Source organism: Acanthamoeba castellanii (genome assembly GCF_000313135.1).
Source record: "Acanthamoeba castellanii str. Neff unplaced genomic scaffold scf7180000084777, whole genome shotgun sequence".
In the NCBI taxonomy this organism is placed as follows: domain Eukaryota; phylum Discosea; order Longamoebia; family Acanthamoebidae; genus Acanthamoeba; species Acanthamoeba castellanii.
In genome coordinates this window covers 743,682-752,674 of record NW_004457712.1, presented here as the reverse complement: position 1 = coordinate 752,674, position 8,993 = coordinate 743,682, and the positions used below count along the sequence as shown (strand labels likewise).

At 57.8% G+C, this 8,993-nt stretch overlaps 5 protein-coding genes across 5 annotated transcripts in view; 3 read left to right on the top strand and 2 right to left on the bottom strand.

Moving 5' to 3' along the window:
- Positions 1 to 50: 50 nt before the first annotated feature.
- ACA1_291360 (ribosomal protein S11, putative) lies at positions 51 to 355 on the top strand (the record flags this gene model as incomplete). Its single annotated transcript, XM_004368036.1, has 2 exons — positions 51 to 261; positions 333 to 355. 2 exons carry the CDS (start codon positions 51 to 53, stop codon positions 353 to 355), a joined length of 234 nt encoding a protein of 77 aa, XP_004368093.1.
- A 240-nt stretch (positions 356 to 595) lies between these two features.
- Positions 596 to 2,656, bottom strand: ACA1_291350 (GTPase of unknown function subfamily protein; the record flags this gene model as incomplete). Its single annotated transcript, XM_004368035.1, has 4 exons — positions 596 to 875; positions 949 to 1,172; positions 1,283 to 2,354; positions 2,424 to 2,656. The coding sequence occupies 4 exons, from the start codon at positions 2,654 to 2,656 to the stop codon at positions 596 to 598; spliced, it is 1,809 nt and encodes a 602-aa protein (XP_004368092.1).
- Positions 2,657 to 2,927: 271 nt separating this feature from the next.
- Positions 2,928 to 3,634, top strand: ACA1_291340 (Sumo domain-containing protein; the record flags this gene model as incomplete). Its single annotated transcript, XM_004368034.1, has 4 exons — positions 2,928 to 3,017; positions 3,089 to 3,238; positions 3,301 to 3,334; positions 3,507 to 3,634. The coding sequence occupies 4 exons, from the start codon at positions 2,928 to 2,930 to the stop codon at positions 3,632 to 3,634; spliced, it is 402 nt and encodes a 133-aa protein (XP_004368091.1).
- Positions 3,635 to 4,195: 561 nt separating this feature from the next.
- Positions 4,196 to 5,906, top strand: ACA1_291330 (ribosomal RNA large subunit methyltransferase J, putative; the record flags this gene model as incomplete). Its single annotated transcript, XM_004368033.1, has 10 exons — positions 4,196 to 4,222; positions 4,308 to 4,401; positions 4,459 to 4,546; positions 4,676 to 4,754; positions 4,843 to 4,936; positions 5,026 to 5,112; positions 5,347 to 5,469; positions 5,549 to 5,632; positions 5,724 to 5,791; positions 5,865 to 5,906. The coding sequence occupies 10 exons, from the start codon at positions 4,196 to 4,198 to the stop codon at positions 5,904 to 5,906; spliced, it is 786 nt and encodes a 261-aa protein (XP_004368090.1).
- A 174-nt stretch (positions 5,907 to 6,080) lies between these two features.
- Positions 6,081 to 8,993, bottom strand: part of ACA1_291120 (PUA domain containing protein) — a gene marked incomplete at both ends in the record, with an annotated part of 5,027 nt that continues 2,114 nt past the window's right edge. Inside the window, 11 exons of the mRNA XM_004368032.1 lie at positions 6,081 to 6,347; positions 6,446 to 6,667; positions 6,797 to 6,928; positions 7,096 to 7,164; positions 7,222 to 7,255; positions 7,359 to 7,496; positions 7,591 to 7,891; positions 7,997 to 8,068; positions 8,256 to 8,391; positions 8,541 to 8,615; positions 8,730 to 8,975. Coding sequence (XP_004368089.1) covers positions 6,081 to 6,347; positions 6,446 to 6,667; positions 6,797 to 6,928; positions 7,096 to 7,164; positions 7,222 to 7,255; positions 7,359 to 7,496; positions 7,591 to 7,891; positions 7,997 to 8,068; positions 8,256 to 8,391; positions 8,541 to 8,615; positions 8,730 to 8,975 — 1,692 coding nt within the window. The remainder of the gene's footprint in view (positions 6,348 to 6,445; positions 6,668 to 6,796; positions 6,929 to 7,095; positions 7,165 to 7,221; positions 7,256 to 7,358; positions 7,497 to 7,590; positions 7,892 to 7,996; positions 8,069 to 8,255; positions 8,392 to 8,540; positions 8,616 to 8,729; positions 8,976 to 8,993) is intronic.

Genomic DNA, 8,993 nt, shown 5'->3' with positions numbered 1-8,993 from the left:
ACATCACCGATCTCTCGGGCAAGGAAACTCTGTCCCGCGTGACCGGCGGCATGAAGGTGAAGGCTGATCGTGACGAGTCGAGCCCCTACGCTGCTATGTTGGCTGCTCAGGACGTCGCTGTCCGTTGCAAGGAGCTTGGCATCACTGCCATCCACATCAAGCTCCGCGCCACTGGTGGTAACCGGACCAAGACCCCCGGTCCCGGTGCCCAGTCTGCTCTCCGCGCTCTTGCCCGCGCTGGCCTCAAGATCGGCCGTATTGGTACTTTTTCCTCACTGCTTTCTCCATCTTTACACAACATTTTTCTTACATTTATTGTTTGTTTTGCAGAGGACGTTACCCCCATCCCTACTGATGGCACGAGGAAGAAGGGAGGTCGCCGTGGTCGTCGTCTCTAAGTGCTCCAACCAGTTCTGAAGAGAAGGCGTATTTATGGTGGGGAGGTGACAATATAAACAAAAACCAATCACAACCTTTTGCCCTTCATCCTTGCTTGCGTCCATCTTTCATCCCTCCCCGCGCCCGTGCATCGAAGTCACCGCTTCTCGCCAACACTGAGGAAAAAGCAAAGAGGGCAAATGGTCTGCATGAAGGTTCAGGGGCATTCTTCTTCCAGCAATGCAAAGGCGTTCTGCGTCTGCGGCGCGAGGTCGTCTTCGTCTTCCTCGTCGCTGGACTCTGACACGGAGGACTCGACGTCTTCCTCCTCGCCGCCATCCTCATCAGTGGCTGCCTTCTCGTCATCATCATGCGTACTAGTGTCCTTGCCTTCCACGGGGTGGTGTGTCACTTCGTCTTCGTGCGGACCGCCATCGGCATCAGGCGTCTCCTCTGGCGGATAGAAGAACAGCAGCACTCTCCCGTCCAGCGCGTCTCTGCACACGTGCACATGAAAAGATGTCAGCAACGCTAGCCATTGCCCAAGAGCCAAGCTGCGAACAACTTCACCTCAGTATCTCATTGCCGGCGCGATAGGTGTCCCAGGCGCCATGGCGAGTCGTGTAGTCCCTCTTCTGGGCGTAGCGTTCGCACAGTTCCCAGGCGCTCCAGGGCTTCGACGGATCCTCGAGCGTCAGGCCGTAGACCTTTTCCACCGGCGCCCGCTCCGCGAGGAAGCCCACCGCCGAGTAGGGCTCCCGCACCTGCGCGATCGGATACAGACCCGCCAGCACCTGCGCGAGCCAACACAACCGCGCGCCGTGAGTGTGTAAGCGCTACGACGTGCCGCTGAAGATGAAGATGAAGATGAAGATGAAGCTGAAGCTGAAGGGGTAGTACGTACCTGAAGTGGCTTGGGCATGTCCAGGGCGGGGAAGGTCAAGCCGGGGCAGTCGCAGAGCCGGATGCCCTTGCTGTAGAAGATGGTCTGCAGGTACTTGGTGTGGCCCGGGCTCGACGACGTGCTGACCACCTTCTTCCCCATGAGGCCGTTGATCAGCGACGACTTGCCGGCGTTGGGGTGGCCCACCATGCCGATCGTGACGAAGCCCAGCTTGCGCGCGTACTCCTGCTGGGTCGTGGGGTCGGCGTAGTCGAGATCCTCCTCCAGCGTTTCGATATCGCCCGACACCAGGTCTTCGTCCTTGTCCGACTCCTCCTCATCGCTGCCGTTGTCATCGTTGGCCTCGTCAGCTTGGCGTTGCTGCTGCTGCTGCTGCTGCTTCTCGGAGGCGCCGATGATGTCGCCGGCCTGCAGGCCGCGCTCGCGAGCAAAGCGGGCGGCGAGCTCCATCAGCTCCTTCCCGCCGACGGCGTGGTACTTGCGCCGGATGCGCTTCTTCCGCTTCCGCTCGATGTCGATGTCGGCGTCCTTGCCCAGCGTGACGGTCTCCTCGTTGGGGTACGAGGTGAAGGTGACCACCTTGAGCAGCGGGTAGCGCTTCTCAAAGTACTCGACCCACTGGTGCAGCACGTCTTCGGGCACGAGATCGATCTTGTTGAGCACGAGCATGATGGGCTTCTTGTGGTCCTTGGCGACGTACGAGTAGAGCGATGGAGGGAAGTGAAATAGCGGATGGCGCGCGTCGGCAACGATGACGAGGATGTCGCTGCGCTCGATGACGCGCCAGAGCTGCCGCCACACCTCCAGGTTGTGCTCGAAGTAGTTGAGTCGTTCCCGCGGGTAGTGGTGGTAGATGTTGGCGAGCCAGTCGTCAAAGTACTTCTTTTCGCGCTCCTCCAGCTGCTGCTTGGTCATCGAGTAGGACCACGGCGGGCGCTTGGGCATACCGATGAATTGCCTGTAGAAGTAGTCGTCGGCGATGCGCGGCTGCCATCGTGCCAGCGGCAGCTGTGCTCGCTTCTTCCTGAGCTCCACCTCTTCCTTTGACTCCTTTTCAAACACTGTGCGCAGTCTGCAAGAGCACGAAAATGAAGGCTAAATGAGAACACTGCACTGGCAGATTGGGGGGGGGGAAGCGCACTTGTTGCGATCATCGACAGGGGCAGTATCCTTGGGCTGGCGATCCTTTCTTTTCACACGCAGCTTCGGTGCATCATCGCGTTCGAACTCTTCAGGTGAAATGATCGTGGGCGGATGGGGGGCTGCTTGCGTGCCGTCCTCCTTCTCCTTCTGCAGCCGCTTTTGCTCTCGCTTGGCCTTGAGCTGTTCTTTCTTCTTCTTGTTTCCAAACACCTTCTTGCGTGTGCTGCGCATGGTGTGCTATCAAAATCAACAAAACTATATCAACAATTTGTTGATATCAACAGTATTGTCTGATGTTGCGACTTTTCCTGGTGTTCGCTCTTATTGGGATAGTTCGCTGGTTTTGGGGGCATGTACCGCCGAAAGGCAAATCCCACAATTTTTGAGCCAGAGTATCCTTGGTGTTTTCCCGGATTTATTTCGTCGGAAAATACAAATTGAAAAGTGAACATAAATCAAACGGTCAAAACAGATCGACTGGAAGAAGGAGGAGAAGCACAAGATGAGCGCTGAAGGAGACGAGAAGCCTGCGGAACAGAACACCTCGCAAACGCAGTCGACTGATCACATCTCCCTCAAAGTCGTCGATCAGGTTCGGCTTAGGGCCTGCATCGATCACCGATGATGTTATACGTATGTGTTGACTGGGTGCCTGTTTTGCAGGAGGGTAATGAGGTCTACTTCAAGATCAAGCGCTCTACTCCTCTTCGCAAGCTGATGGATGCCTACTGCCAGCGTCAGGCCAAGTCTTCAGATTCCATCAGATTTTTGTATGATGGCGCGCGAGTTATGCCTGACTCCACCCCAGAAGAGGTACATCACCCTTACAATCACACCATTGACTCAAATCCATCTCACCTTTCCCTCTGGTGCAGATGGAGATGGAGGATAACGACATCATCGACGCCGGTACGATTTTAGCTACGCATTTCCTTCCTTCTCGCCTTGCCTGACTTCACCCCTTTTTCTGGTGCAGTGCTGCAGCAGACTGGAGGTTCCTTCTGAGTTGGATCGCGACTGTCCCTTCCCGCCCTTCCCTGTCAATAAATACGTATATCGCACTCCTCTCGCTATTTACAAGATGAATTGCCCCTCATCGTCTCGAACGCCGATCACCTTGAGCACTTCATCCATGAACGCGGCGAAATCTTCATCCTTGAGGGCCTGCTTCAGCCTCCTCTCCCCGCCTTCCACGATTTCGCCACATAAATCGCGCACTCGCTGATCATCCAGCGTCTTTCGGACGTACTCTGACTGAGCTGTGGCACGAAGATGGTTGTGAGTTGCTGCCGCAAGCAGGAAGCGATTGCGTGTGGGCGCACTTACCAAGTCGCGCGTACTGCTCTTTGGTGACGATGAAGGCAGGCTTCTCATCGTCAGCAAACGGCTTCCTCTTCTTTTTTACGATCCGCTTTGGTTCCTCTTTCTTGACAGGTGGTGCCTGGCACGGCGTCTCCTTGTGCTTCTTGAAGCATACCACAGAGCAGCTGTAATCAAACAGTTTCCGTCAAATCGCCATCTTCCTTTCGAAAAATTGAGAAATGAGGTGGACGTACTACGGAGTGGTGCAGGTGGGGCATTTGTACTTGAAAGGGGAAGCCTCACAGATACGGCAAAGGGCCTGCTCCTTCACCTGGGCCTCTTCATCTCGTCTTCTCTTGCCAGCATGCATCTTTCAATCTGGCTGAGAAATCTCTTTTCCCGCTCTTTTTTTTTGCGGTTCCCCATCTTTTCCACAATTAAAAAAAGTAAATCACAACAAAACAGCAAATGGGTCGCACATCAAAGGATAAGAGGGTAAGCCTTCTTTGTGGACTAGCTCGAGGTGGCAAAAGGCGAGAGGCATACCACCGCTCATCTACTTTTTCTCTTTTTTAAAAAGGATATTTACTACCGGAAAGCCAAGGAGGAAGGCTGGCGGGCTCGCTCGGCCTTCAAGCTGCTTCAAATCGATGAAGATTTTAATATTTTCAAAGGTGCTCCCTCCATCAGGACCCCTGCCTGGTCCTTGCCTGACGTCGCCTCTCCTTCAGATGTGGTCCGTGCGGTGGACCTGTGTGCCGCTCCCGGCAGCTGGTCGCAGGTTCTCTCTCGCAAGCTGCTCGGGTCCTCCGTCCCACGGTTCGCCACCACCCGCTGTTGCACACGCACCACCGCACACACATTAAAACACGCGCACACGCAACACACACACACACTTTGTGACGGTGCGGCAAGCGTGGCTCACCATCGCCACTCGATCAACGTCAGGCCCGAGGGCGAGGAGCCCAAGATCGTGTCCGTCGATCTGCAGGAGATGGCACCGCTGGAGGGAGTCATCCAAATCAAGGTGCGCAGTACTCCCCCGATCGCTGCGATCGAGTGCTCGCGCCCGCACCCAACCCAACTGGTGTCTTCTTCCACTGCACCAAAACCAGGGCGACATCACCAAGCTGTCGACGGTGCAAGAAATCATCGGACACTTTGAGGGCAAGCTGGCCGATCTCGTCGTATGCGATGGCGCGCCCGATGGTAAGGCCTCGCTCCTGTAGAGACGATCGTGTGTGGTGTGTGTGTGGCGCTCGATGCGAATGACTGAGGTTTCCATCCACCCATGCCAGTGACGGGAATGCACGACATGGATGAGTACGTGCAGGCCCAGTTGATCCTCGCTGCGCTGAACATCACCACACACGTGCTCAAGCCAGGTTGGTTGCAAGACACACACACGACACACACGACACACACGACACACACGACACACACGACACACACGACACACACGACACACACGACACACACGACACACACGACACACACGACACACACGACACACACGACACACACGACACACACGACACACACGACACACAAACTCTTTTTCTTTCTTATGGTCCACAACGTTGAACTGAACTTGTGTGAACGTTCGATCGGGGCGACAGGCGGCACGTTCATCGCCAAGATTTTCCGCGGCAAGGACGTGACGCTGCTGTACGAGCAGCTCAAGGTGTTCTTCCCCTCGGTCACCATCGCCAAGCCCAAGTCTTCTCGCAACTCCTCCATCGGTACCCCCACACCACCTAAAAAAAAAACCCTTTCTGCACCCTCCAACGTATGCGTGTGCGTCGTGTGTGGCGTCACCAGAATCGTTCGTGCTCTGCCAGCACTACACTCCGCCGCAGGGCTACGTGCCCACCATCATCAACCCCATGCTCGACTATCAATACGGTACGCTCTCCTTTCCTTACCTCCGCTTCGACGTGAAACGCGCGGCTGATTTTTTTTAAAAAAATGTAAAACTGGTCTTGCTGCTGTGTAGCCGACTCGAACGAGCTGGTGGGTCCCAACCGGGTAATCGTGCCTTTCATTGCCTGCGGCGACCTCAAGGTACCTTTTTGAGAACTTCCTTCCTTTCGTCGCCCTGTGGTGCTCACGACCCAACCGTCTCCAACCACCTCAGGGATTTGATGCGGACAAGCCAGTGGACAGCATGTCCTCATGACCACCGTGTCCCGTTGTGACACCTTTGAACTTACATAAATGCAAGCTTACGTTCGCTGCTGGCTGCTTCAACAACGCGAAGCATGACAGGAAAGTTGTCTTTTGGCTGAGTGCAGAGCACCACTGAGAAGAACGAAGAGCGAAGAGCGAAGAACGAAGAGAGGCGCGGCTGTCACTACTGGGCGGCAGAGAGGCCAGCGAAGGAGGGGAGGGCGGAGGGAGGAGGCGCCATGCCGACCGGGAAGGCCATGCCCGGCGGCGGCATCGAGGTGGGTCCGGCGACCGGATGACCTGCCGGCGGCGGGCCATGGAAGAACGACGCGTAGTGGTGCTCCTTCTGCAGGCGCTGCAGGAAGGCGAAGATGGCCGGCTTGTGCTGCGCGCGCGCGGGATTGACCAGCGACTCCTCGAGCGGCTCCCTCACCTCCGCGAAAACCGACTCCTGTGTGTGTGTGTGCGTGTAAGCATCGTGAGCCTCTGTGAAACATGACACACACAACACAACACAACACACAACACAACACACACAAACACACGCACCTTTTGGGCGGGCGAGGTGTGGAGGGTGAGGAGCAGGAGGAAGTCCCACACGTGCATGAGGCCCACAAAGATGGAGCCCTCGGGCGGGGCCAGGGGCGACGCCAGCTGGTCGTCCTCGTCCGCCGCGAGTCGGAGCAGCGCGCAAAAGTAGCCCGACATGGCCTCCATGAACCCGGCGAACGTGTCTTCCCACATGCTCAGCTCCGCCATCTCCGTCCCGTGCTGTGGCGGCACCGAACGCACCTGCGACGCCAACTGCACGCGTGTGTCGTGTCGTGTCGTGTCGTTAGCCGTGTGTGTCGTGCGCGTGTGCGGTCGAGTGCGGTCGAGTGCGGTCGAGTGCGTGTGTACCTGGTAGGCGCGGGTGAAAATGGAGCGGAGGATGAGGAGGCCGCTCTTGGTCTTGAAGGCCTCGATCTGGGCGTAGGATATGAACATGTGCAGGCACACGGTGAGCGGCGCCAGCTGCAGCCCCGAGATCGCCTGCGACAGCGCGAAGCTCAGGCGCGAGCTCATCATCATCTCCTGCTCGTTCGTTCGTCCGTTGAGTGTGAGTTTATCGAGAAACGACACGCACACGACACACGACACACGACACACACGACACGACACGCACACGACACGAGAAGGCGGAGGGAGATGAGACGTACGTCCTTGGTCTTGGGCGCGGTGAGGATGTAGTGGAGGTTGCGGATGAAGGCGTAGACGATGTAGACCACCTGCGCCTGGCTCAGCAGCGGGATCACCCGCGCCAGCATGCGACAGCCCTTGGGCACCTGCGCCAGCTTGACCAGCAGCTCGTCCTCCGGTCTGCCATCGCACACGACACGACACGACACGCGCGGGAATGGATGAGCGGATCTGGGTGGGTGGTGGTGGTGGGGGGTTGGGCTGGCGGGGAGGAGGCGCGTACAAGCTGTAGGTGGGCTCTCGTTCCTCGTCGTAGTCGAAGGCGGGCAGGTTGCGGGGCGCCATGGGCGGCTGTGTGTTGATGCCCAGCAGCGAGAACAGCGTCGCCGCAATATCGCGCCTCTTGTTCAACAGATTCATTCTACGAACACACACACACGACACACGACACACACCGTAAGTTGTGTGTGCGTGTGCGTGGCGTGCGGTGGTGCGTGTGCGGTGGTGGTGTGTACCCGGCCTGGGGCTCGATGGCCGAGTTGGTGATGAGGAGGTCGATGTCCTCGAGGTCGAGGGTGAAGCCGAAGGCCTGCTCGATTCGCAGGAGCACCGCGTGGTTGGTCCACGCCGCCTCCGAGGGCGGGGCCTCGTACGATGGCTGCTGCTGCTGCTGTGCGGCCGCCCGGGACTCGTCTCGGTTGCGGCGGGCGAGGGCCTTCTGGTCGAGGAAGCCCTCGAGCTGCAGCAGCGGCCGCGGGGACCGCACGCTGTGGTTGGGAATTCGACCCAGGGCGCCCTTGAACGGATCCGTGGCATCTGCGCGCGCGTGCGGCATCACCGCCACCGATAAGGACGACATGCACACGTCACGACACGACACGACACGACACGACACGACACACGAGGCCAACGCGGGCGTACCGGTGTGTCTCTTGACGGGCAGAGGCTGGGTCTCGCAGAGCGGGGTGTGCGGGGTGACAGGCCGCTTTCCCTCTGCACCGCGACCCACAACGTCAGACCACATTTTTTCAAAACAAAGAAATTCAAAAAAAACCAAAAAAATTCCATTTTAGGGTAATATGGTAAAGCAGATTTTAATAATAAAATAAAGAGGAATAAACGTGATAATAATAATAATAATAATATTAAAAGTAATAATAAGCGTGGGGGGAGGGCGAACGTTGTCTGGCGGCGAGGTAGGACTGGTAGTAGTAGTCCTCGTTGAAGGGGAGGGGCATGGGGAGGTGCGAGGAGTGGAGCCGAATGATGGTGTTGATGTCGTAGGCCGACATGCGCTCCTTCTGTTCCGTCCACCGCTGCTTCGTAAAATACCTGGGCTGCTACACTCACCACACCAAAATGGGGGCGAAAGTGAGCCAGTTGCTCGTGTGGTGTGTCGTGTGGTGTCGTGTGACGTCGTGTGGTGTCGTGTGGTGTCGTGTGTCGTGTGTCGTGTGCGACGAACCTCGTCGTATTGGCTCTGTGTGCGGAAGGGAGAACTTGATCTGTCGCCATAGCCGCCGGAGCCGTTGTTCGACGCCTGCGGGCTTCCGTACTGTGGCTGCTGGCCTTGCTGCTGCTCTCGCGTCAGCGTACGCAGTCAATCAGCGACGGACTAACACGCACGCACGCAAGCGGGTGAGAGGGCAACTACCATGTGGCGTGCTGGCGATGCGGCCGCACTGTGCGAATAGCCGCCGGCGCTCTGCGGGTGCTTCATGGGCGAGCCCGGGTGCTGTTGCTGCAGCTGCGCGGGGGGCTGGTTGAGGGGCAACCACGCCGGCGGCGCGCCGCCTGGACCAGCCACGCCCTGGCGGCCGGGAGGCGGCATGGGCATGCCGGGCATGATCGGCCCGCCGGCCCTGCCCATTCCAGCGGGGAAGAAGTTCATCGGCATTCCCTGGTAGTCACCATCACG